Raw genomic sequence first — 27945 nt, 5'->3', positions numbered from 1 at the left:
CCTTATCAACTCCTACCCTGACTACCAAAATAAAAACTCTGCCGCTTAGTTTGCCCTTCATTCATTCAAGACACTATATAAATGCCAAGAATTTAAAAAATGATTAAAACAGTTCAAATCCTAAGAAAATCACAATCTAACAGGGAGAATAGACAAATGCATGTACATCTGTTTACTTTAAGTGCATTAAGAGTATGAGTAAATTCCAGTGAAAACCCAAAGGAAGAAACAACTAACTCTCTCAAAGGTGATACGGAAATTTTCACTGAAAAGATAAAATCTGATCAAATTTAGGACCAACAGAATTTGATAAGATTCCAGGTGACAGAATGAAAAAAGCAAGAGTAGAAAATAGTGGTATTTAAAGGCCATGACATATATGAAGAGTTGTTCATACTAAGTTTTAAAATTTTAATGTTTAACGTTACATGATTTTTAAAATAAATAAACTTCTAGTCATAATAATCTTATATTAATACCTAAATGGCATCATAATTTCAGGATTATTGCTAACAAACTTTTTTAACAAACAAATGATGGACTCTTACTTTACAATTTTAATGAAATGAAACGCAATACAGAAAACAACTTTTAATGTTTCATAGCAGATTGACAGTGAATGTAAATGAGAATCGAAAGAACATTCATACAATCAATGAATGTGCCAGTCCCACAAAATTAACTTATTTTCATGGATGGAAATTTTTTTTTCAATATTTACCATTGTTCATATTTTTAACATATGGTCTCTAGGTTTCATCAACAGCTCTGGTTAAGTTCACCTTGACCCCGAAGGTGGTTTTAGTCTGTCCCCCACGGAGACCAGCTAAGTAAATCTGGGGTCTGGGTACTCGGGTACTGCCTTCTCTCATAGATTGAGTACCAACATCCTTTAATGGGTACACCTGTGAATAATTTTCTCTTCTCATGTGACTAAGATCAGTTTGTACCGAATGAGTCACTTTCTGACGCAAATTGGCCTAAGTAGAAAGAGAATATATAGAAGTTTATTTTTATAGAGGTAACACTGGTTTACAACACTGTAAAAGTTTCAGGTGGATAGCTTCAGAGCTGGACTATATATGCCACACCACACCCACTACCAAAGGTCTAGATGCTAAATCCACCACCATCCAATCAAACCCCTCTATCTGATCCATCTGTCCCCACACCTTTCCCCTCTGATAACTTCCATTTTGTGTCCGAATCTGAGTTTGTTTTGCTTTGGCAACATTTCTTTTACTCCTTTGATTTATTTCACCTAACATAATCCCCTCAAGTGCCATCCTATTTTTTTTTTTTTTTTAAGACCAAAGAGCTTCTACCAGACAGGGTAGAAGCAAGGGAAATAATGTGGTTAGTGGGTGTAAGGTAAGGAAAAATGTCAGGCTTTTCTGCCCTCCTGTCATCAAGATAGATAATGGATCCTTGCGGTCCTGAATGCATGCCTGATAGCGGGCACCTGGAATAGGGTGTGGCATAGGTAGATGGGATTCACCTGGGCTGAGACTGGGCTTTTAAGGGCAGCGTCACGGGGACGCCAGTAGAAGCCAAGAACGAACGAAAGCAGAGAGAGAAGCAAGAGAAGCAGAAACTGAGAGAAGGCCGGAGAGCCAAGATAGAATGAAGACTTGCTGGGGGCTGGGAGGACTGCCAGCCTCCAGGCCCCCCAGAATCCTTACCTGCTGTGTACCGAGTAAATCCCAATAAAAAGGCCTGCAAAAAGCCACTGAGGGCTCTAGGACTCTGACTTCTCCTTTTCTGCTGGATCAGAAAACCTACTCAGTGTCATTCCTGCCTCCTACAGTGGGACAACCATGAGAGACTAAGAGACAAAGGCTAGACAAATATGACAACAGGACTCTGACCCACAGCCTCTGTAGCAACCAGCCCAGGACAGTCAGGATTTGATAAGCTTCCTCACCTTCTGGCTGCCCCATGGTCTATCGTCCCACATTTCCCTGCTCCTCTACCCATCCACCCCCGCCCCAATTCCAATTCAGGGCCAACTAGAGAAATCTATCAACCAGTTAGCCAGTTTCCAGTGCCCCATGTCAACAACCTCTAATTAGAGAATATCTGAATCCTTCCCCTTATTCACTACAAGACTTTCCCGCTCCTCTGCCTGTCTCTGAATCTCTGCCAAATCCAAGTGATTGTGGCCTACTCCCTTGGCAGAGCAAGCTTTGAACAAAGAGTCTTTATTCTCATTTGGAGAGGCTTCAGTGATTTCAGTTAAAGAGATGGGTAAAATGTACTAAGAAAAGGCTACAAAGATAGATAGATAGATAGATAGATAGATAGATAGATAGATAGATAGATAGATAGATAGATAGATAGATGAGGTCATTTCCCTTATACTATAAATATTCTGCTATTCAAAATAACAAGATACTATAAAAAAATGGTGAATAGGGAGAATTCCACTGAGGCAGTCAAGGATGAGAATTTCAAAGAGGATTTAAGGGTAAGTACTACTGTGATTAATGTGAATGAGAATCAGAAGGATGCAACTGCCTAGTGTCTAGAGAGAACATGTTGGTGATAAAGAGGGCTGAGGACAGCTTCACAGCACTGCGCTCAACCCGCTGCGCCACCGGGGAGGCCCAAGAGGGAACAGTATTTGTGATATAACAGAGGTAACATTCTACTCCTCAAAAAAATAAAAAACACCTGAAAGAAAAGGGTATATATACTTTAAGTGATTACAGGAAGTTGAGAGTACTTTAAATATTAGTATCTTATAGATTAATACAGTAAGCTAAAACTACTATAGATACAAAATATTAAAAATATATAGATCAGGGCCCCCTTGGTGGTGGGAAGGGTTAAGCTGTGAAGCTGTCCACAGCCTCTGCAGTACAAGTTCAATCTGCCGGCCAGGGAGATATCCACATGGCAAAGCAGACCTCTCCTGTCTCGCCCACTGCTCCCCTCAGCAGTGTATTTTAGTCAGTCTGCCCTTTCTGTTCCCTGCTCTGTTTCTGGTGAATCCTCTCACCCCCCACACCTCTGGCCTGTACCCCAGTTCTTGTATGCATAAATAAATAAATCTTTAAAAATATATATACAGATCAAAGAAGAGACACTATCATTGTTATAGTTATTACATGACATAATTTAAGATTAGTTTCATGGTTCTGTGTTCTATATATGCTTAAAATTAGAAGATAATCTTATAATGTAAAGCTGGCAATTATAAACTATGCTAATTATTTTTATATTAGCAAAAAACTCCATGCACAACTCATAAATAATTCAGCTCTATGAAAAACAGCCTTGGGCCTCCCCCGTGGCGCAGCTGCTGAGCGCTGGGTTGCGAAGCTGCCCGCAGCCTCTGCAGCGCCGGTTCGATCCCTGGCTGCTCCCCGGCCACCAGAGGAGGGTCCCGCATGGCGCGCAGACCTCTCCTGCCGCCCGCTGCTCCCCTCAGCAGTGTACTTCGGTCCTTCTGCCTGCTCTGCTCCCCGCTCTGGCTGAATTCTCTCACCCTCCCGCGCTTCTGACTGTACCCAGTGCTTGTATAAATAAATAAAAATAAATCTTTAAAAAAAAAAAAAAGAAAAAGAAAAACAGCCTTAACATTCCCCAACTTATAATTATAGAAAATATTGTTACAAACCAGTTTTATAGCTTTTCTTCTCAATTCCCATTCATTCCACTCATATGATCTTACAATCGTTGGTGGCAATATGTGTGTATCCGTCTGTGTACTACTTTCACACATTGTAATTGGTTTTATATATTGTTTGTCAACATCTTTCATCTAAAGAAATGGAGTTTTATAATTAACATTTAGGAAAATATTAGCTATAGGTAACTCAAAATATTTAGCTAAATCTTGCAAATAATTAGAAAAACAAGAATTGTTGAACATGGAATATGTGTATAAATGCCAGCAGAGAAAAGTAATTATTTTCTTGTGCATTATGGCTTTGTGCCTGACTTTTTAAACTTAATGAGAAAGTGTATTTTTGAAGGGGTAAACCTAACATTACTCATGCTCAAGTCAAATGCTCCTCTCCAATTTTAACAATTAAAAGCATATTTAGGGCCTCCCCGGTGGCGCAGCTGTTGAGCGCTGGGTTGCGAAGCTGCCCGCAGCCTCTGCAGCGCCGGTTCGATCCCTGGCTGCTCCCGGCCACCGGAGGTGGGTCCCACATGGCGCGCAGACCTCTCCTGCCGCCCGCTGCTCCCCTCAGCAGTGTACTTCGGTCCTTCTGCCTGCTCTGCTCCCCGCTCTGGCTCTAGTGAATTCTCTCACCCTCCCACGCTTCTGAATGTACCCAGTGCTTGTATAAATAAATAAATAAATCTTTAAAAAATAATAAAAAATAAAAAAATAAAAGCATAATTAATACCTTGTTGGAATGGAAAGTTTAAAATAGCTATTAAGCATTAAGTGAAAATCACATCTGTTTAAAGTACTGAAGCATCCTTAGGATATATCTTAAATTATGTATACATAGCTTGATTACGATCTAATTTTTTTTGTTTTTATTTTTTTTTTTTTTTAGTTGAATATGTTCATTTTCTGCTGGGTCACCCAGCAGAAGGTTCACTATTTAAATAGTAAGTATTCAGTAATTCCAGTTCAAACAAGGTTTGATTATGCTGGCTATGAAGTTGCTGGAGTATAGATATTCAAAGGTTAAGGAACTCAGCTCATAGCAAAGAAAGAGAGATCAACTCCTTTCCCCAAATCAATCAATAGATCAGGTATAGCCAAGATTCTATACAGAAAAAGGGGTGGGAAAATTTACCATATATCAAGACTTATTATAAGGTTATAGTGAGATATAGAGCTTTTTTTTTTTTAAATATGGAATAACCTGACAGAATAGAGTTTTTTTTAAAAAAAAAAAAAAACAACAGTCTGTCACATAAGATGCTGTAGATCAACAGGGAAAAGAGCACTGAACAAATGGTCTGGGACAATTCACTATCACCCAATCAAATGGAATCAAACGGAAAAATTACACTGAGCATAGGATATTTCACCTCCCACCAGATATAAAAAACAAATTCAGTTGGATTAAAGACTAGTGGGGCATAAAGTAAAAAGCATTAAGTAAAAATCACATCTGTTTAAAGTATTGAAGCATTCTTAGGATATATCTTTTAAAAAAATTGTTTTTCAAAAACAAAACAGAAAATATTTTTATGGCCTAAGAATATGTGAGGCTTTCTTAAACCATAAAATGGTTCAAGGCACAAATAAACAGGAGTGACAAATTATACACTAAAACGAACACCTTTTGCTCATCAAAAAGGTACCACAAAAAAAAAGAAGAAAAAAATGAATGGTACATGAATGGTAACAATTTCACAAATAAGTGCCAAGAGAAAGCAAAAAGAGTAAGGCTGAAGAGAGTACACAGCAAGCTCTGAGATATAGTAATGTTTGTTTTCTTGTTATAAACCATGGATACAGTATTTAGTATTTTTATACAATCGTACATTTTCTAAATATCTTGGCCTGTATAAATAATTTTACTGTTAAAAGTTACAGTTCTATTATTTATTAAAATGAGTAGGACATATTTCCCCCATGTATCTTTTTGTTTGTTTGTTTTTTCCCCCATGTATCTTTATTAGCCTTTTGATTTTAGATTTTAAATTTATCTTTCATACTGTTTTAGAAGTAGGCAAAGGATAAAATATACTAAAACAATTAATTTAATCAGATCATGATTACTGAAACTATTAATGGCAAAAAAAAAGCATGTGATACTTTTATGGATGGAAACACCCAACCTAAAATACGTAAATCTCCATTAAAAATATTTTGTTATTTTTTAAAAAATATTTTCTTATTTTTAATGCAATTCCTATTAAAATCCCAGAAAGATCTGGGGGGGTGGAATTTGGCAAAGTTATTAAGAAATTTACGTAAGGATATAAAGATCCATGAGACATAAGATAATTTTGAAAAAAATAAAAGGCAGAGAAGAGGACTTGTTGTATGAGATGATAAAATATATTACAAAGCAGTAGTAACTAAAGCAATATAGGGTCATCCTAGAGTTAACAAAAATACCAGTGGAACAGAATTGAGAACCTACAAACAAATTCATTTCATATAAGAATTAATTGCCAATACAGTAAAGGTGGCAGCATGTGTAGTGGGAAAGTCAAACATTATAGTAGATAATATCAGGAAACTAGGCACACTAAATGAAGAATACTACTACTACATTAGGAAAATCAAAAGCAGAACTCTTTATTTTCTCCAAATGGACTAAAGACCTATATGTGAAAAACAGAACAGAAGAAAATGAAAACTAATAACTTTAGGATAGAGAAGGATTTCCAAAATAAGACCTCAGAAAGCACAATCTTTAAAGGAAAAAAGTAATAGATATGACTACATTAAAATTAAGGGTGTGTTATTCAATGAAGGTTTCAGACAAAGCTATAAGAAAGGAGGCAGGCTGGGAAACAGCATTTGAACTTTTATAACTGGCAATGGATTAATACTTAGAAGACAGAGATCTCCTGTAAATCAGCAAGTTAAAGACAGAAAGAGTAGTACAGAGAAAGAAATCCAGGAAAGGTATGAACAGTTGACACCTGAATGGGTGACATATATACAAGGAAATGAAGAAAAGCAAAGTGTAACAGATACAAGAAGAGATGATGGGGCCTCCCCGGTGGCGCAGCGGTTGAGCGCTGGGTTGCGAAGCTGCGCGCGGCCTCTGCGGCGCCGGTTCGATCCCCGGCTGCTCCCCGGCCACCGGAGGAGGGTCCCACATGGCGCGCAGACCTCTCCTGCCGCCCGCTGCTCCCCTCAGCAGTGTACTTCGGTCCTTCTGCCTGCTCTGCTCCCCGCTCTGGCTCTGGTGAATTCTCTCGCCCTCCCGCGCTTCTGACTGTATACCCAGTGCATGTATAAACAAAACAAACAAAGAAACCAGCAAACAAATAAATAAAGCATGCCTCTATAAAAAAAAAAAAAAAAAAAAAAAAAAAAAAAAAAAAGAAGAGATGATGAAGTTCACTATCAGAAAGATGTATAGCAAAACAAATAGCCATCCTATTGGCAAAAAAAAAAAAATGGTATATCCACATAATAGCCAAGTACTAGCAGGTACTAGCAGGATTACTGGTAAGTGACAAAACCCCAGAAACTAGAGTTAAAATTGGTCCAGTAATTTTGAGAGCAATTATCTCAGTTCAGTCAAAGGTTGAAGTTCTATTATCTGATCCACATACTGAAGGATTCTGAACAGACCAAAGTCTCCACAACGGGAGAAACTTTTACTCTTCTGGAGAATTGCCTCAACCAAAAGGAAGCAGGAGTGTCAGATGAACACATTGGTAGCAAGAGCTAGAGCACCAACTGAGCTGTCCAAGGTTCTGATGCCACAACTGTTTGCACCCTCACCCCATCCAACCACTGAGTCCATAGCTTGTTCCCAGAGTTTCTGCCCAAGTGCTGATTACCCCGTGTTTCACTTGTCACTAGCCTGACCATCCTCTTGCCAGCTGCTTGATGACTTATCCAAACCAACCTGTTTTACAGTCATAATGATCATGAAAATAACAAATAATAAACATTTTAAACCATATATTTTTAGGTTTTTATTTTAGTGAGTTAAAAAGAGAGGAACTGAATGAGAAAGAAGAGATACTAAGTAATTAAAAGGTGAACAATAAAAATGAAAGACTAGGGCCTCCCCGGTGGCGCAGCGGTTGAGCGCTGGGTTGCGAAGCTGCCCGCGGCCTCTGCGGCGCCGGTTCGATCCCCGGCTGCTCCCCGGCCACCGGAGGAGGGTCCCACATGGCGAGCAGACCTCTCCTGCCGCCCGCTGCTCCCCTCAGCAGTGTACTTCGGTCCTTCTGCCTGCTCTGCTCCCCGCTCTGGCTCTGGTGAATTCTCTCACCCTCCCGTGCTTCTGACTGTACCCAGTGCATGTGTAAACAAAAACAAACAAACAAATAAATAATAAAATAAATAAAAACATGCCTCTATAAAAAAAAAAAAAAAAAAAAAAAAAAAAAAAATGAAAGACTAGAGGAAGAAACTGATAATATTCAGCATTAGAATGAGAGCTCCACACCAGGTAAGGATTTTTGTTCATTGCTAAATCCCCTGTGCCAAGAATAGTACCTAGCACACAGTAAGAGGCTCAGTAAATATCTGCTGAATAAATTAACAAAAAGGCACCTGTATACAAAGAAACATACCTTCCAATCCATTTTGCAGTCTTCCAGATTAGTGTACTTAAACCTGTTAAGTTATTGTACAATTCACTATAAAGTAAATTATTGCCTATGTTATTTGTGCTGAGGACCTTCAATTTTAGATAAGGAAATACTGTCGATTAATTTATCTGTCCAAATGCAGTCTTTGTCTTTCAGATTTTTCCAGTCTTAATTCATCATGGGATTCATTATCTTTTTTTCAGTACCCTATGTGGATTTTATTCATGGCTATTTTCAGATAACCTATAAAAGTCTTCATCTGACCTCTTCTCTGCCTGGACTTGAGAACCATTCCACAACAAAATAAAATTTTTTAATGAATTATACTTTTGAATATCACAAATTTTTAAAATACTAGCCCTGCTTACCTGGGAATATGGTATGAGAGTTTCAAACTGTTGATGAAGTTCCAGTAACTGAATCAATTCTGCATTTTTTTTCGCCTTTTCTCTAACTAAATCAATATACTTTTCAGGATTTTCTGCAAATAAATATGCAGCATCTCTCGTATTGAAAGTGTAATACTGTTCTTTATATTTCAAAATTCCAATTGCTGGATTTCCTGAAAATTAGGAAAAGGAAGTGATTTGGGCATGCAGTATTAAGTGATTTTTATATTCATAGTATACCCACAGAACTTTTCTCTATACACTCCATTTTTAATCTATTACGTAGGTGTTTATTTTGCTACAAAGCTATAACTAGTAATTTTAAATTATATGTGAAATTACTTTGTGAAAGGACTATTAAGTTAAATGTTCTTATTTTGAAGGATAATTTTATTTAAAAAAATATTTCACTATTCAGATGTCAGATGTTTAAAAATCTTTTATGAGAAGTTATCTTTAGTTATCTGTCAGGTTTTTCAAAATGTCCTTGAACTTGCTTTAACGTTTAATGTCTGGAAGGAAGGGAAGGCTGATATTTTTAATTGGACAATCAGTGAAGGCTGAATAAAATGAAGGAGAATGACATGTAGCTATATGGGGACAGAGCTTGCCCAAGAGAAGGAAATAGCTAGCACAAAGGCTGTGAGGTAAAAATTGGCTTGGAATGTTAAAGAATAGAAAGGAGGGCAGTGGGGCTGAAGTACTGAGCAAAGGAAAAGATGGTAAGCAATCAAATCAGTGAAGCCATCTGAAAAAGGATCTGACTGCAAGCCACAGTGTCACCTTGAGCTCTAAGCCATGAGGTCTGTGGTCCCAACTGGAAGGAAAGAAATCCTACAGAATTGCTCTGATGTAGTGCAGGTTGCTGCTGCCCAGAAAAACATTGTAGTAAGTAGACATAATGTAGTAAAGGGAAATAAAGTAATCAGGACTAGCAAAATTAGAGAGGATTTTGAAAAACCCATAGTTGCAAAGTCTTTCTACTTCTCTCTCTCTTCCTCTTTCTTAGAATCAGAGTTGGCAGAATTTGGAAGGGAATAAACAGACATCTTATTTGGTCTTTCTATTTTTCCTGATGCAAAAACTGAGGTGCACAAAGGCATGACATTTGCTGAAGATAACCACAGTTCACAATGGTATAACTGGAACTAGAAACCAGGTTCTCCATAATCCTAGCCCATAGACTTTGCAAGCATGTCAGTGACCTCTGCCACTAACCAGCTTCATATTTTTCTCTGTGTGTGGCTCTCCTGGCACCTCTTCTGATTTGTAAAGAAAAGAGGAAGAACAGAAAAGAAAAACAGGGCCTCCCCTGGTGGTGCAGCGGTTGAGCGCTGGGCTATGAAGCTGCCCGCAGCCTCTGCTGTGCCGGTTCGATCCCCGGCCACCAGGTGAGAGTCCCACATGGCGCGCAGACCTCTCCTGCAGAACCCGCTGCTCCCCTCAGCAGTGTACTTCATCAGTCTGCCTGCTCTGCTCCCCACTCTGGCTCTGGTGAATTCGCTCACCCTCCCGCACTTCTGACTGTACCCAGTGCTTGTATAAATAAATAAATAAATAAATAAATAAATAAATAAATAAATAAATAAATAAACAAACAAATAAATAAATAAAAAGAAAGAAAGAAAAGAAAAACATAAAAGACAAGGAAAAGAAAGGAAAAAATCTACATTCCATCTCTTTTCACTTCCACTTGGCTCTTGTTTGCTTTCTCCCCAGTATCAATGACCATCACAGGGCCTCAGAATACTATTTTCTCAGTCCCCATGATGAACCCTTTAATTATTCCCATTCCAAAATATCTGATACCATAAAAAATGAAATCAATTTGTGCATTAGTTAGCCTGCATACACACAACCCCAACAATTCTTTGTAATGAAGAAAGTTCATACCCAATTATGAAACATTAAAAAATAAAGGGAGGGCCCCTCCCTGGTGGCACAAGGGGTTAAGCACTGTACTATGAAGCAATCTACAGCCTCTGCAGCACAAGTTCGATCCCAGCTGGCCAGGGAGAAACCACATAGCAAAGCAGACCTCTCCTGTCTCGCCCACTGCTCCCCTCAGCAGTGTATTTCAGTCAGTCTGCCTGTTCTGCTCCCCACTCTGTCTCTGGTGAATCCTCTCACCCCCCACATCTCTGGCCTATACCCCAGCTCTTGTATGCATAAATAAATAAATCTTTAAAAAAAATAAAGGGAGGAAGAGACTAGTGGTGGAAGAATCTAGCCCTAGCTGACTTCCTGTTATTCCCAACACAAGCATTTTTTTGGATAATAATTTACTTCATCATAATTTCTGAGTTACTTTTTGTTTAGGAGAAGCTTTAGTAATATCTACATCATAGAGAAATGTTACTTGACAAAATACTGGCCTTTTTCTTAGAGGGGTCTTACATAGACATCTTGATCTATGTTAATGGAATGTAACCATAAAAAGACAAAGAATATTTTTTAATAAACAAATCAGTCAATATAGTGTTGTTCTTTCAAATAACTATTTGGAAGATAATATCTTTTAGTAACACTGTGTAGCACGTCTAGACTCCCTCACGGGGCATGTTAGTCAGCCCCAATGTTATGATACTATAGCATCCATATCCACTACAGACACACACCATTACTTATCATTTATATAATATTATCTTGTTTATGACAGACTACGAGATTAGCTCCTTTCCTAGTTTGCCATCAGAGTCTACAAAGTTTTAAAGAGTGATTAATTGAAAATGGTGGTGCTCTGCAAAAAAAAAAAAAAAACTAACTAAGGAAGGGAAGGAGGGACAATATTATTCCTAAGGAATACCTGGAAGGAGAAGACCATCTGTTGTAGCAAACGTGTAAGCACAAAATCCCCGATACTGAATTAACAACTTATCAAAATTTGCTGTTGTTTCAGGGAAAAGCCATTCTAGTTTTCTGAAATCCACCAGTTGTACTCTATTCTCTAAAATGAAAAAAGAGGACAGGGAAAACATTATTCAGTGAGAAGAGGAAACGACCTAATGATATGAGCAGTAAAGTTTGCTATAGATCAACTTCACTCAAGATAGGATAGCTCTTAATAACATATTAGGTGGCAAAATACTTTAACTATAATATTAGGAACTATTATTTCTTGAAACAGAGGAGAATGTTCTGAGCAGGAAGAATCAAGGAAATTTAGTAACTTAGTTGTGACAACAAGATGAATAATTTTTATTCTTTGCACTTTTAAAAATTCTTCCTACTGTTACCTATTTACTTTGATAAGTAAATTGGCTAATTTTTTACACAAATAAAAAATTGTATTTATAAAACATTGTTCCACCAAAATTCTTAGCTTTCTCAATCTGACCTACACTTCTGTGCCTGGCGCTATTGTAACACCACAAATGACTCTGTGGCTACAACTAGAGGTACATCTATTCCTTGGGGGAAATGAACCTCCCTGGTTGTTGTTTGTTTTTGTTTTTGTTTTTTTTTTCCTAATATATCTGGAAGCCTGAATAGCTATGCAATGTGACAAGCGTAAATTAAATTCTTTCTGAAGAACATTAGGCCTCCCAATTCACTGGCGCAGTAACCTCTACTATTCTGTGGCTAAAAAGTTTTGAAATATGGTGGGAAATAACACATCTAAATCCAAGAAGTTGCAAGTAAACAGTCTTGCCAAAATGGATGAGTTGAATGTCCACTAACAAAGTGACTTTAACTTTCAACTTCATCTAGTATTTCATAGATAGGCTGTTTTAATAAAATGAATTCAGTAGGAAAAACTTTGAACTGTAAGCATCTTGAATATCTTTGACTTAGATTCCAGATTTTATGTATTCAATGAAAAGAGTGGAAATTACTGCTACATTTTTATTTTCCACTTTTACAAAAATAGAATTTGAAAAGGACATTTAGAGAGCAAATAATCTAATTTCATATTCTGCAAAAGCTTCCGGTTCTAGGCAAAAACTCAACTCCCAGATTGTATTTTGGCATCTTTTCTGAATTTCCAGTTGTCTTTAACAATAGACAATACAATAAAATATATAAAAATAGAATCTGTCTTCTATTAAAAGAAGCCAAAAAAGTAAAAAGGAGTATATTGATAAAGATAGTCTTCCTATGAAAATCAGTGCATCTCTAAAAGGCACTAAAATAAGTTTGATTAATTTACAGGGATAAAATTTACTGTTTTACCAATTTCAACCTGAATCTGAGGTACATATGTGGCAAAGAGCAATCCAAACAAATGGAGCTTTATTTGCAAAAAACGAGCAAGGATTAATAGCCTTTCTACCCCATATCAACAATAAAATCACTAAGACTACAATAGAAATACATATGCACAGAAAACCATTGTTAACCAACACACTGATAGTAATGTTAGGACTAGATTTTGCTGGATAGAAAGAGATTCAGCTTACATATGTCTGTCTTCCCATATTTTCTACATGGAACATAAGTACTCTTATAATCAAGAAAAATGCTTAATACTTTATCAGAAAGGTATAACACTAAATGTTAATACCAAAAAAGTGACTTTATTTTGGAAGTAATTTTAAGAGGCAAAGGAAATAATGGCTGATTCCCATTACCCATGTGTTCTTTCATTCTACACACATCAGTTTTCACAGTTACTCCTTCAAGAAGATCTTGCAATACTTTCTCAGGAAAGAGTAGTTCATGAGAGCCCAGAAAGGGCGCAAGGTGAGTAGTTAAATTAGTGAGGACACTAATTAAAACAGTTTCGTCCTGAAAACCAGTCCACAGATTAGAAAGTGCAATGAAGATGGGCTGAGGAAAAAAAAATATTTAAAATGTCACTGCTGAAAAAAATATAAATCATTGTACTTTTTAAAATAAATACAAATTTTACTTGTAAAAAAATTAATTCTTACGATGATAATCTCATGAGGTCAGACACAAGAATCTAGCTAGAAATTGGATTAATGAATTATGAGAAAATAAACTTGTATTTTATAATGGTAAGACTTTCACAAAGTGAATTTACTCCCAAAAAGTCAAACACATTTGATCCACTAAGAAAGATTTATGGATACTTAGGGCCTCCCCGGTGGCGCAGCGGTTGAGCGCTGGGTTGTGAAGCTGCCCGCAGCCTCTGCAGCACTGGCTCGATCCCCGGCTGCTCCCCAGCCACCGGAGGAGGGTCCCACATGGCCCGCAGACCTCTCCTGCCGCCCGCTGCTCCCCTCAGCAGTGTACTTCGGTCCTTCTGCCTGCTCTGCTCCCCGCTCTGGCTCTGGTGAATTCTCTCACCCTCCTGTGCTTCTGACTGTACCCAGTGCTTAAATAAATAAATAAATAAATCTTAAAAAAAAAAAAAAAAAAGAAAGATTTATGGATACTTTACCTCAAAAAATCTAGGGGAGGGCCTCCCTGGTGGCGCAGCGGGTTGAGCGCAGCGCTGTGAAGCTGTCTGCAGCCTCTGCAGTGCATGTTCCATTCCCGGCCAGATAGGGAGAAACCCACATGGCACAGCAGACCTCTCCTGCCTCGCCCACTGCTCCCCTCAGCAGTGTGTTTCACTCAGACTGCCTGTTCTGCTCCCTACTCTGTCTCTGGTAAATTCTCTCACCCTCCCATGCCTCTGACCTATACCCCAGTTCTTGTATAAATAAATAAATCTTTTTTTAAAAAAAAGTCAAGGGGAAATTATCTTCTTTTTTGGTAAATATGACTCATTATAATTAGGTTTATCTGGAGAAATCATGATTCAAATATTCTGGAGATTCTAGAGATATATAAAGTTAAATATGACTCATTATAATTAGGTTTATCTGGAGAAATCATGATTCAAATATTCTGGAGAGTCTAGAGATATATCTTAAGGCATGTGTTGTATTGAGGTGCAAATTAAAGACTTTAGATCAGTGACATAAAAATTTTTTATTCATATTAAAAGTCACTGATTTACAGAAGAAACAAATTAAAAAATTAACCAGATCTTACCTATAAGTGAAAATACTTAACGTTTTGTTTCTTGCTTTTTAAAATCAAATATTGTCAGGGCCTCCCTGGTGGCCCAGGGGTTAAGTCTCAGCACTATCACCACTACGGCCCAAGTCCAATACCCGAACTAACCTATATATGGCACAGCAGACCTCTCCTGTCTCATCCGCTGCTCCCCTTAGCAGTGTATTTCAGTAGATCTGCCTGCTCTACTCCCCTGTCTCTGGTAAATCCTCTCACCACCAGCACCTGCAGCCTACATCCCAGTTCTTCTATGCAAAAATAAATATAATCTTTAATAAATAAATAAAACCAAATATTAGGAATGATTATAGAAAACTATCAAAGATATAGCATTTTATATGCTGTATAAATTACCACATGTGCATCTTACACCTCCCTGGGGTTACCAGATCTGCCCCTAAGATAATGCATACAATCAGAAAGTTGGTATAAGTATAGGTCTAGTAAACAAAATGGTTATTTCCCTTTCCAGAAAGGTCACAAATTTTATCATCTCTTCATTAGAGGTGGCAATTTCTAACCAGCTACTCTGGACACATTTTCAACACTGTATTATGGATTATTTTTGTTGCCACAGCCAATATTTATATTAAGGTAATTATAATACATATCTACATTTCCTTTAATAGCAATTGCCTTTGAAGGGAATCCTCTCACCTAACTTATACTATTACTACAAAACAACCATAAAGAATAGGCCCAATTATATAAAACCAGTATTATATTTTTAGTAACTATAACTGTAGTTACTTTATATTTTACTTTACTTTTTATTTATATTTACTTTATATTTATTTTTAGTAAATATATAACTATAATTACTTTTATCTAGTTTTATAAGATTCAAAAATACATTCACCCTTAAAGAAGGTCAAAGTTGATGGTAAATACTTACAAAGACTTGTGATGTTGGGACAGCACTCTTAGATTTAACCGTCATTTTTAATTGCTCCAGTTGGGCTCCCAACTGCTTTACCATCATTTCCACTTCTTGAGCACAAGTAATTATATCTGACTGAAGAAAACATTCAAATTCAGATTTTTATAATTTCACTATAAAATCATCTGTATTTTAAGCCCTGAATGTTCTCCATATCTCTAAAGGTAAGCTCAGTGAGAACAGAAACCCCATCTCAGGGACATTCCCAATATCAGCAGAGCACTTGTATACAGATGGTGCTCAAGAAATATTTACTGAGTAGATGAAGCTCTTAAAACACAAGAGCTTTCAAATGTATACAAATGGTCTTTTATATTCAGCAGATTACATTCCTGAGAAGTAGATCCTGACACAGCTGTGATTACTTGTTATTTCCCCATTCCTCAAAGATGAATTCCTCAGAAAACTATTTTGATAGCAACATTTAATAAAATTATATTCAAGGAGAGGGATATCTTTAAAATCACAGCATTAAAAGCAATGCAATCTATTTCTAATACAGCAATGAAATCTGGAAATAAGGTAGTGAAAAGATGAATTTGAAAAATTGCTAGTATTTATTCTTATTATGTGATAAGCACTATATTAAATTTTAAAAGTATAACTGCAAATAAGAAAACCAAGATAAATAAAAGTAAATTGGTCAAGAATTACAACTAGGAAAACACATAATCAGGGTTCTATACCAGAGTCTGAGTCCAGAACCCAGTTCTTACCCACTTTTACTGCACTGCCAGAGATGTGCCAGAAATAGCTGAGGTGAGGGTTTATTGGTACAGTGTAAAAGAGTGACATTTATTTTTTTATTTTTTTTAAAGAGTGACATTTATTTGAAATGAAAAAAAAGGGTATTCTGGGCCTCCCCGGTGGCGCAGCGGTTGAGTGGTGGGTTGCAAAGCTGCCTGCAGCCTCTGCAGCACTGGTTCGATTCCCGGCTGCTCCCCAGCCACCGGAGGAGGATCCCACATGGCGCGCAGACCTCCCCTGCCGCCCGCTGCTCCCCTCAGCAGTGTACTTCGGCCCTTCTGCCTGCTCTGCTCCCCGCTCTGGCTCTGGTGAATTCTCTCACCCTCCCGCACTTCTGACTGTACCCAGTGCTTGTATAAACAAAACAAACAAACAAATAAAATAAATAAATAAAACATGCCTCTATTTAAAAAAAAAAAAAAAAAAAAAGAAAAAAGGGTATTCTGAGTTCTCAGACACCTGCATCCCAACCATATGCTTGACTAGACTATATTTTATAAGACCTTTTTTAATGATAAAAATAATTCATAAAAATTATAAAATACTACCATATTTCATCTAATGAAAATTTAAATTCACAAATGCAACATGCATCCAGTTTTCATTTTACCCATATTACGCTTTGAGGATTTCTTCTCCTTCTGCTTTATTTCCGTTAGAATATTATGTATCCTGCGCCTCCCCTGGTGGCGCAGGCAGTTGAGTGCCACCCTGTGAAGCTTTCCGCGGCCTCTGCAGCACCAGTTTGATCCTGGCTGGCCAGCAAGGGTCCCACACGGTGCAGCAGACCTCTCCTGTTGCACCCACTGCTCCCCTCAGCAGTGTATTTCATCAGTCTGCCTGTTCTGTTCCCCGCTCTGTCTCTGGTGAATCCTATCACCCTCCAGTGCATCTGGCCTGTACCCAGGTGCTTGTATAAATAAATCTTTAAAAAAAAAAGAATATTATGTATCCAATTTATTAGGTCTCTTGCCTATCCCACAGTATTTCCCCCCCTCTGTACATTAATTTTGTTTTAGGAATCAAAGATGGAAATGTTGCACTTTAAGTATTTTAGATTTATGCAATAGTTACAAGAAAATGAAATAAATCTGCAAATGGTGGCCTCTGAAGTGAAAATTATACACAACATGTAATGCTTCTTAAAAAGTTTGATTAAATTTGACCTCCTCTCCACCCATACTAGATTTGCAGGGTCCATTCTCAGAATAGGCCTATAGAACTTCTTGATTTCTCCCAATGTCTTAGAACAATCACTCTGTTTGTATTTTGCCAAAAAAAAAAATTGTTCACAATCATGTAGCATTTTCATTGTAAACAGCTCTCTAGAAATGTTACAATTGTAAAAAAATGTGTTTTTCATGACAGTCAAATGTTAGAGAAAATGTGATCACAGCTTCCTTCTCTTCCCACTCACTCCACCTTTTTTAATAAGTTCCTCATATACTCTTTCATGGGCACTTTTAAACAAGTCTAAATCAAGCAAAAATTCTACCCTGATTTTTTTAACCTACATTGTCAGGAAAAATCAAGAAGTCTATGACGTCTAGTCTATGAATGAATCCCTGAAAGTATAATTTGGGAGGAAGAAGTCTACAAAAGTCTTGATGTACATGTCTTAAGAAATGATATTTGTGAAATACAACTTGTACTTGCACAATAATAATAAACAGCTTCCCCTCTTTGGCAACTGCCTTGCACTTCAAAAGCCCACAGAGGATGGAATTCCATTCTCTCAGCTAAGACAGTTAATAAGACTGAGATCAGCCCTTCTTTTTTCTTTTCCAGAAAATTCAAATTTGTTCACTACAGCAAATAAAGTCCTGATCAAACTGAAGTCAAAGAGATACTAAGTCAATCCTGAGGACTACTCCCAGTTTGTAGTAATGAAGTCAAGTCATCTGGATGTTTACCGTTCTCTTCTCAGTTTAGAGTAGAGGGATTGAGAGAAGACAGATCAAGCACTTCCAAAAATATTGCTAAGTTATGAAGATAGAAAGAAAAATGAAGAGAAGGCCAGAAAGTCTCCATAATATAAACACTATATTCTATGGAAAAGGCCAGATCCTAGGACATTAACTCACCAAAATGATCTGAAGGAAGATCTCATATTGCCGCACATTATACAGTGCTTCTTTTAACATAGAGGACTGAAATTCTTCACTCAGCAGTGGGTTCTCGGCTACTTTCTCCAGGATGGCTGTGTAGCGGTACGCCTGGTCCTGGGCAATCTGAAGCTGGGAATCAATATGGCGAGTGGTGGCTGGAATTGCTTCGCGTAGAATAGCAGGCACTGTTTTTAAAGGTATATTAAGTGAGATAAGAGGAATTTAAAAAGAATTAAGAAGAAAAAGCCTAGAAAGTGGTCATATTTTGAACATCAAGTTGAATAAGCTTTGTTCTCAACCAAATTAACAATTTAACAATAAAGGGGATATATTTCATGGGTTCCATACCATGAAGAACAATAACAACAAAAACCAGTCCAAACAAAAGATACTTCAGAAAGATAAGCAAAGTTTGAGGAGATTAGCTTTTGCCACTAACATATAAAAGAGCTTAAAGAATAAGTAGGCTTTGAAATGATGTGTTATACTATGTACCTGTAGAAAAATTACTATCTCTCTCCTCCTGTATATCTTCCTTTCTACTTGTAAAAAAAGAAAAAAAAAAGTATACGACTTAAGAAATGGCCTCCCTGGAGGCTCAGGGATTAAAGTCTCAGCTATCAAGCTATCGCCAGTCACTGCTGCATGAGTCAATCCCCGGGCCAGTGAGCTACTCACATGGCGCAGCAGACTTCTCCTGTCTTGCCCGCTGCTCTCCTCAGCAGTGTATTTCAGTAGATCCACCTGTACTGCTCCCCATTCTGTGTCTGGTGAATCCTCTCACCCCCTGCATCTCTGACCTACACCCCAGTTCTTCTATGCAAAAATAAATAAATCTTTAAAAAAATAAACTTGGGATATTGAAAAAATAACAGTATAATCCAGCAAGATGGGGATCTTTATGAAGAATAAGAATTTAACTTCTTATAACAAATTTGAAAATGTAAAAAACTGTTCTCTTGTACTAGATCAGTAATCTGTTAAAAAAAAAAACAACCCTTATGCTTTGTCAATGGGCCTACGTGCGTGCCAAGTTCATAAGGAATTACTTCTGCTGGTAGTTGCTGATCAAATATTTCATGAGTTCTTTCAAGCTTATCAATAATGAACGTATCAAGTACATAAAAGCATAGAAACGGCTCCTAAATTTACAAATTTGCAGATACCTCCTCTTGGACCTTTTTATTATATTAACATCATCAGCAACTCTTCTTTCCAGGGTGATACTTATTTTTTTTAAATCACTGAGTTTGATTTCCTTTTACTGACTTTTACTAAAGAACACAAAGCCCCACTGAACTGGGGAGAAGCTCGGGACAGGGCTCCTCGTTCCTTTCACTGATTTACTCTTCTATATTAGCTCCATGGCATTAAACTTTCAAATTTAAATCTTGTTCCAGCAAAATTAAAAAGTACTATATACATTACAAAAAGTAGTTATTCCTAAAACAAAACTTCAAAACAATAAAAGGATGCAAGTGAATATTATGTATTATTTTCCTTGCAAGTTAGATATTAAACCCAAATAAATGATAGAATTAATCTGTTGATATACCTACAGTCATCAATGCCTTCTCCTCCCTTTCCACAGTCTCGGTTAAATAAACGAATTCCAGTAACTATCATGCTTAGTTCTTTCAGCTGTCGTTCTTTGTCCTTTTTTGAAAGAGTTAGAAATGTCCCAAGCTCAGCCTGAGGAAAAACACTCTGTAGGGCAGCTAAACACAAGGGACAACAAAATGTTAGAATACAGATACTAGAATTTAAATTACTCTTTTAACAGAAAGTTAAGAGGTTTGTTTTGGTGGCACAAGGGGTTAAGACGCAGCACTATGAGGCTGTCCGCAGCCACTGCAACAGGAGTTTGATCCCCAGCCATGGAGCTACCCACATGGCGCAGCAGACCTCTCCTGTCTTGCCCACTGCTCCCCTGTGCAGTGTATTTCAGTCAATCTGCCTGTTCTGCTCCCCACTGGTGAACCCTCTCACCCCCCTGCATCTCTGGCCTGCACCCTGGCTCTTGTATCATAAACAAATAAATCTTTTTTAAAAAGAGAGAGAGACTTGTTTTTAGAGATGTTTATTCATATCTCTAAATTTCTGATACTTGATTTTGGTGTATATACATAGCAAAATTGATCATTTATCATATGGGCTATTGTATATAATACTACTGCATATTTAAGCACCCATCATTAATTTTTTGGAAATGGGCATTGAAAAAGCTTTGCATTAGGCTCTAATTAGGGCTCTATAGAAAAACTAATGTTTTGAAATAATTATGGAAGTCAAAAGTCTTACCAATTCCTTATTACAAAGGATAAAAATGGGTGAAAATGGACAATTAAATAGCGCCCTTTTCCTCCATCTATTTTAGATGACACACTCAACTCCCTTAATCAATATAAAATCTTCCTTACCTCTTGCCCTCGTTACCCAATCAGCCTGGTATCCTTAATCATATTGCCAATGCTTCCTTAATGCTTCCCTAATGCTTCCCTAAATATGCAGTTCCAAGAAAACTAAAAACATTCACCTTCCAGAGGTACTACTTGAGTTTTAGAATTAATACAGTGTAATGGGAGTTTAGCTAAGTTTTAACCTCTTACTTGTGCTGATTCTTTTTTCAGATAAAAAGGAAACGTCAATCTTTAACACATGTAATTTAACATCATTTATGAGATACGATATTCACATGCAATCATTTATGGAGTGGAAATGGTGTGTATTTTTCACCTGTTGCCTCTCTAACAATCCTGATATCTGTAGGGGATCCAAGGCCAGAGTGCAGTAACACGTAGCTGACAATCTTTCGGTAAAGGCTTTCCAATTCTTCTCTAGCAGTTGCTCTGTTATCTGTAATTTCTCTGCTAACAGGGCATAATCTAGACTCCAGAACCCGGTGATGTTCTTGCAGAAATTCTTCTAAAATTAGCAAAGAAAAATGTTTTCATATATTTGACACTTGGAATTTTTCTCACATAAGAAAGAAGGAAAGGAGGAAAAATGGCTTGGGTATGACAAGTATTTTCATATGAAGTAGTAATCAAAACTAAAAGTAAACTATAGCCAGCAAGTAACCTTCAGACCAAAATCTAGTGGAAAATATTACCGTGATTTAAACAGTATACTTTGTCAAAGCATGTGAAACTTTAGATGAGCCAAACAGTAAATATCAGAAAGGGCTAAAAGCTCTCAATTAAGCAAAAGGTATAGGAGACTATTCACACACATCAATATATAAATATACTAAGTATATATTTTACTGATATATAAGCACATGCAGTATACTACATGTAAGCACATATAAATATACACATATGTAGCAGAAATGTTCCTGTTCAATTATGCATATTTATATTTTAGTTCTAGATAAATTCCTTTGAATATAGTATTACTAAGACTATGATGTTGCCTTAAGAATTCTATCCCTCCCCTCTGGAAGCTGTGATATACTGAGGTCTAGACTTAGTCGTCGTAGGAGCCACTAGGAGTACAATTCATCCAACTAAATTTAGACGCCCCATTTTACTCTCACAAGGACCGTATATCAACCATGTACAGTTTATGGCACAAAACAACTAGAACCTTTTGAAATTAAAAAAACTAAATTATAATTTCATAACTATTTATTGCTTTGAAGTTTCATTATTTATTAGCAATAAGGAAAGATAAATGATTTTACATGTTTAACAAAACTGAAAGCTCAACAAATAGAGGGTCCAAAGACAATGAAAGTCACCAAGTGGTTAGTAATGAAAGCATTACTACAGGGCAGAGGCAGTCTACTGAGGAATTTATTTTCCTTTTTCTCAATTCCAGGTTGACTTTGATGTATGCATTTAAGTATTAAATAAGGAAAAATATTCTAAATGTAAATTTCCTATTTTTTATTTTATTTTTAGGTAGTTACATAATTTAAGTAAGCAATATAAGCTAATATAAACCAGGAACACAAAAATCAGCTAATTAAGAACTTTTAACTTATATGGCTGGATGTTTTAATTTCTAACTATGATGGGTTAGTGATACACTTATTAAAAACAAGAGCCTTGGAGACATGATGATTATGGGCACAATAATTAGAATTTACTTTTAATACTCACTAGGCCATTAGTGTTTTTCTCATTTATCATTTCCAACATTATCAGATTCTTCAATGTGTGAAAAAATTATGTTACAGGGCAGGGGGAGGGGCACCTCAGACCCCGCAAACCTGCCTGCTCTAAATAGCTAAAGTCTACCCAAACAGGATTGGCCCAGAGCATGGCCCCAAAGCCTGCCACAAGTCTAAAGCATCTTCCAGTGGGGACCCAGAGAAGTCCGGGAGGATAAGAGCAAAATCAAAATCAAAACAAAAACCGCTACTGTCACCTCCCCACGAGTCTCACCCACATCCGGTCAACCAGTCCACGCCCAAAAGGCAAGCTCAGTTTCTTCATGTGTCTCTCAGTTCCATGTGCCTCCTCTAGATCTCCTTCTGGCTCTCCCTCCTGCTTGGGTGGACTTTTACCCACGAGGGGACGGGTAACTTTGGGTGCTTGATTTAGAAACTGTATTCTTTGCCTTTCCTCTATTGTTTCCTAATTGTATTAAAGTTCCTTTTCATTAAAGTCTCATATGTTTTGTGTTGATGCAGCCGATGGCAGAACCTATTTAGAGCAGGCAGGTTTGCGGGGTCTGGGGTGCCCCTCTCCCTGCCCTGTAACAGTTTCAAAAGATACACCAAAAAAAATTAAATTTTCAATGTCAACCAAATGAAGCACTCCTTACCTGAAATACAATATGAATCTTTTTAAAAAGAGTACCAAAATAGGTAGATATGTTACCTCGACTTGTATAATTCATATCAAAGTAGACTTGCATCTTAATGGTGTCCAGGGATGGATTTTTATTATCCAATAGTCGAGTCACACAAAGCTAGAAGAGAATACCCCATGAGTACTTCCATTCATATTTTCTGAAACACTTAGAAGTATTTTCTAAAGTTATTTTTAAAAATAAAGGGAAACATCAAAGTTGTAGTTTTCTGATATTTATACACTAAAAACTCCTTTATTATTATATTTCTCTTTGAGGACGTCATGCTTTGTAGTGTACCCAATTGATATTATAAAGTAATAAATGATTTCCCCTGAGTTCATCAATATCACCATACCCAGGTAACTAACAGACTAGCTGATGGCAAAAACTTGATCTATTGTTTACTTTATGCTGTCTGAATGTGGTAAAAATTTCATGAGGAAAAGCAATGTTTAAGGATATACATATGGAAATACTTCAGAAAAAAATATTTCAGAAAAATATATTTAAGCACTTTAATCCAACGAGTCAAAATATCTAAAGTTCCTGCCTTCCTTAGTTTTTAAAACTGGTTCTCAAACACATCTTCTTGATTTCTAACAGAACTGGATTATTTTGCTTTGGTTTCAATTTTTCTTTTCGAATTAAAAAACACAAATCACACTGAATCAATAACTTCATAAATCTTATATGACAATTATATGACAATTACATGAACCTTAATTTAGTACTATGTGCTTTTACAGCATATGGCAAGTCAATAATGTTCTTATTATTACATTAGATTAGGACAAAATGCCTATAAATACTGAAGTAGACGTTGGTATTTGCCCAGAATCTTTGCCCCTGCCCCTCCTTCCTTACTAACAGAATACAAATTTGTATTGGAGCAAAGATTTGTTCAGTTGAAAAATAAAAATCCTGTTCCTTGTTCATTTACAGTATCATTCTGGTAAGTGTAATTGAATGGGATGGATCCTGGGAAAGCTATTATTTTCCAGTTAGAAATTGACAGACTCAATCAGCACACACAGGATACCCTTTGTCTTCCCCCTTTATACCTACCCAGAGGTGGAGTAGCTGTCTTAACACCAAGGAATGCAAGCCATAAACAAACAATGGTGACCCCAAGAAGCCAGAAGAACACAGCCTAAGTACCTCCAGATTTTGTTTTAAGAGAAAACATAAATCCCTTCTTGTTTGCATTGTTTGATGGATTTTGGTTTCAAGAAACTGAAGACTAACAGGAATACTGTATTTAGAACTGAAAATAAATAATTCAAAATGTGTTGAATAATCACCTTAACAAGTTTCTGCACATCACTTTTCGTGAGGGTTCTATCCATGTTAAAGCCATTACTTGGATCCAGGACAACAGCTTTCACCTGAGAATAGGAAGCGGTCTATTACATAATTTTATTTCATGTCATGAAATTAGCTTACTATATTTCCATTTTTAAACAACCACTCAGGAGTTTATCCTTCAGCTATTTTTCTTACTACCCAACTCATTAGCACTTTCATTAGAAGTTGAAAACAGAAAGCAATAAACATCAAATTCATAAGAAAATTTATATGGAGAAACAGACTGAAAAGCAATGGATACATTTTAGATTGGGGAACTATTTGTATATTTTATCAAATTTTTATTGTGCATTGTTAACAAAAAGCAAAAACAAAGGAATTAAAGTATTGAGTAATTTTTACAACAGCAAACAAAAATATATATTAAAACTATTCCTACTCAGGACATTATTTAATATCTCTAAAGCTCATACTCTAAATCAGTATCTATAAATATAAAATCAGTATCTATAAATCTAACACGGACAAACTCTATAGGCTTTTAAAAAATATTTTTCACTAACTTGTCCATGATCTCAATGTTTTCAACTGAATAACATCTTGACAAGCTCTACAGAATTTTGAGAGAAAAATGGTTTTATTAATAAGACACTTTTAATAAAGCAGTAATTCACAAAAAAATTCATTCTTACCATAAAAGCAACTAGAGTTTCAGAAACAATTTCTCCATGAGCTGCACATTCTTGTCCTATTTCTCGAATGATATTCTTTATAACACTTTCTGCCTGGGTAGGAGGCATTCTGCCTAAATAAAACAATTGAGGTTTTTTAAAATTGCATTTATATATTACTTTTTTCTTTAGATTTCTCCACTATTATATTTATAGTTATGGTATTGTTAGGGGGGAAAAGGATGTCCTAAAGCTAATTCCATACAGGCTTTGTGGACTCCATCCCCACCCCAGGCCAAAGACAAAGACACTGGGAAATCCAAATCCCATCACCGCCAAAGGGAAGGTGGCTGGGACCTGAGGGTGGGGTTAAGCAGCCAGGTTGGTATAAAGGCAGACACGTGGGCTTTGGAGGGGTCCCCCAATTTGACTCTCCGCCAGCTCGCACCATCTGCCCAGCTCAGAGAGTGCTTTTTGGGTTTCCAGGTCATCAGATCGGGTAGGATGCATTAAAGACTTTATTTCCCTATTTTCTCCCTGAGTTGTACATTTTCCTTATTTCCTTTTCCCTTGTAAATAAACCTTTTATTAACCTTTTGTGTATGCCTGCAGTGGAGTATTAATAAGTCCCTTTTAAGCGCGTAGGTGAGGACCCACAGCCAGGCAACCCGGTCAATATCGGGGCTGCCCTATAACATTATTAACTTACTAATATTTGTTATTGTCTAGGTCCCTCCTGTTTTTTATTAGCTTCATATTTATAAAACTGAAGAACTTTGTGGATAACACAGAGCAACTGGAACGTCAAATGGCTGAAACATTTCCCCCTTTTACTTAAACGGTGGTGATAGCTAACGTACATTTTATGATGATTTTAAAGATAAACCACACAATATGGGGGGGGGGGGTAGCAGAACTAATGAGACCCCCACCCTCTCCTGTGTAGGCAGAAGAGTACAAATTGAAAGAGGAAATGCCGATTTTACCCCATTGATGAAAGAACCTCTCATAATTACAAGACAATCTCGGGAAACAATTCTACTCAGATCAATTCTCTTTCCTGCACATCCAAGTTGGAGTTTAGACTCTTCCTTACAAACATACAAGTAAATGGGGCCTCCCTGATGGTGTACGGGGTTAAGCACCACACTATCAAGCAATCCTCTGCCTCTGCAGCACGAGTTCGATAGCCCCCTGGCCAGGGAGCTACCCACATGGCGCGGCAGACCTCTCCTGCCTTGCCCGCTGCTCCCCTCAGCAGTGTATTTCAGTCAGTCTGCCTGTTCAGTTCCCCACTCTGTCTCTGGTGAATCCTCTCACCCCCGACACCTCTGGCCTGAACCCCAGTTCTTTTATGCATAAATAAATCTTTAAAAAAAAAAATACAATAGTCGGGGCCTCCCCGGTGGCGCAGCGGTTGAGCGCTGGGTTGCAAAGCTGCCAGCGACCTCTGCGGCGCCGGTTCGATCCCCGGCTGCTCCCCGGCCACAGGAGGAGGGTCCCACATGGCGCGCAGACCTCTCCTGCCGCCCGCTGCTCCCCTCAGCAGTGTACTTTGGTCCTTCTGCCTGCTCTGCTCCCCGCTCTGGCTCTGGTGAATTCTCTCACCCTCCCGCGCTTCTGACTGTACCCAGTGCATGTATAAACAAAACGAACGAACAAACAAACAAATAAATAAATAAAAACATGCCTCTATAAAAAAAAAAAAAAAAAAATTTAAAAAAAAAAAAAATACAATAGTCAAAACATGTTATGAGAACTATGCATGCAGAGGGGAAAATGAACTCCTGAGGGTTAATTCCAACTACTGCAAGCCAGGTTTTAATGGGAATCCACATGCCTGATCTTCCTGAGTATTTAGAAACCGAGGGCCTGGAGCTCCGCCTGTACAGAATGAGGTACTGTCGGGCACCGTGGGGGGGTCCTATTGACCCTGTGCCCTCCCCCGCCCTTCTGCAGAGCGTGGGAGTCCCAAGTCCTCGCTATCCTGCGTGGCAGCAGCGCCCAGCGCAGGGAGAGCACCTGCTCCCGCACCCTCTCCTGCACCCGCTCCCGCACCCGCTCCCGCTCCGCGCCGCCCCTTGGAGTGACCTGGGGCGCGGCTGCCGCGGCCCAAAGCGACCGCTGCTCGGCGCTGCCGGGCGCTGCAGAGCAGTCCTGGGCGACCGTGAAGGGCCGAAGCTCCTCCGGCCAGGCCTCTGCCTTCGGCTTCCTGCTCGCGGCCTCCACTCCAGGGGGCAGCGCACCCAGAGGGGTGACCCTGCCGGACGCCAGGCGCGGGGTCTTCTCCCGGGCCGCCGGCCGTTGGCCGCGCTCTGCGGCGGGGAGTAACCATAGAAACGGAACGCTCCGCGCGGAAGGGGTGCGGCCAGGGCTTGGGCGGGGCAGGGCCAGAGGGCGTGGCTGAACCCAACCCGGAGTCTTTCCCTGAAGCTTGGGAGAGGCTGGTTTTTGGTGGTGTTTTTTTAAATATTTATTTTATTTTTATGCATACAAGAGCTGGGGTACAGGCCAGAGGTGCGGGGGGTGAGAGGATTCACCAGAGACAGAGTGGGAAACAGAACAGGCAGACTGACTGAAATACACTGCTGAGGGGAGCAGCAGGCAAGGCAGGAGAGGTCTGCCGCGCCATGTGGGTAGCTCCCTGGCCGGGAATCGAACTCGTGCTGCAGTGGCTGTGAAGCGCTTCATAGGTTGTGTCTTAACCACTTGTGCCACCAGGGAGGCCCGGGAGAGACTGTTTTGAACTCAAAACAGGCCTCCCTAGCGGCCCACGGATTAAGACTCAGTGTTATCAAACTATG

General features: G+C 38.2%; 1 protein-coding gene across 2 annotated transcripts; it reads right to left on the bottom strand.

Annotated features, from left to right (window-relative positions):
• Nucleotides 1-516: 516 nt before the first annotated feature.
• On the bottom strand, nt 517-27333 carry CFAP206 (cilia and flagella associated protein 206). Of its 2 annotated transcripts, none has more exons than XM_037520061.2 (13): nt 27233-27333; nt 25163-25275; nt 24467-24550; nt 23192-23282; nt 21099-21287; nt 19922-20080; nt 18339-18547; nt 15463-15582; nt 13169-13367; nt 11404-11544; nt 8577-8770; nt 3623-3766; nt 517-980 (listed from the first exon to the last, which is right to left on the bottom strand). In XM_037520061.2, exons 2-13 carry the CDS (start codon nt 25268-25270, stop codon nt 750-752), a joined length of 1869 nt encoding a protein of 622 aa, XP_037375958.1. In that variant the 5' UTR covers nt 25271-25275; nt 27233-27333; the 3' UTR covers nt 517-749. The 2 variants fall into 2 exon arrangements, with proteins under 2 accessions (XP_037375958.1, XP_037375959.1); XM_037520062.2 differs by having other exon boundaries at nt 25163-25271.
• Nucleotides 27334-27945: the final 612 nt, after the last annotated feature.

This window comes from Talpa occidentalis, unplaced genomic scaffold (assembly GCF_014898055.3).
Source record: "Talpa occidentalis isolate TD23 unplaced genomic scaffold, MPIMG_talOcc4v2.1 talOcc4.2, whole genome shotgun sequence".
Lineage (NCBI taxonomy): Eukaryota > Metazoa > Chordata > Mammalia > Eulipotyphla > Talpidae > Talpa > Talpa occidentalis.
This window is presented reverse-complemented; position numbering and strand designations above follow the sequence as displayed.

What these genes read in the sequence shown, in the direction of transcription:
- CFAP206 (XM_037520061.2), bottom strand. Translation starts at nt 25,270, where the DNA reads ATGCCTCCTACCCAGGCAGAAAGTGTTATAAAGAATATCATTCGAGAA. An exon ending in AGGAGAAGGCATTGATGACT is followed by an intron (nt 18,548 to 19,921) that starts GTAGGTATATCA and finishes CTTTAAAAACAG; the next exon opens with TGCCTGCTATTCTACGCGAA. An exon ending in AGATGGTCTTCTCCTTCCAG is followed by an intron (nt 8,771 to 11,403) that starts GTATTCCTTAGG and finishes CCTAATTTTCAG; the next exon opens with GAAATCCAGCAATTGGAATT.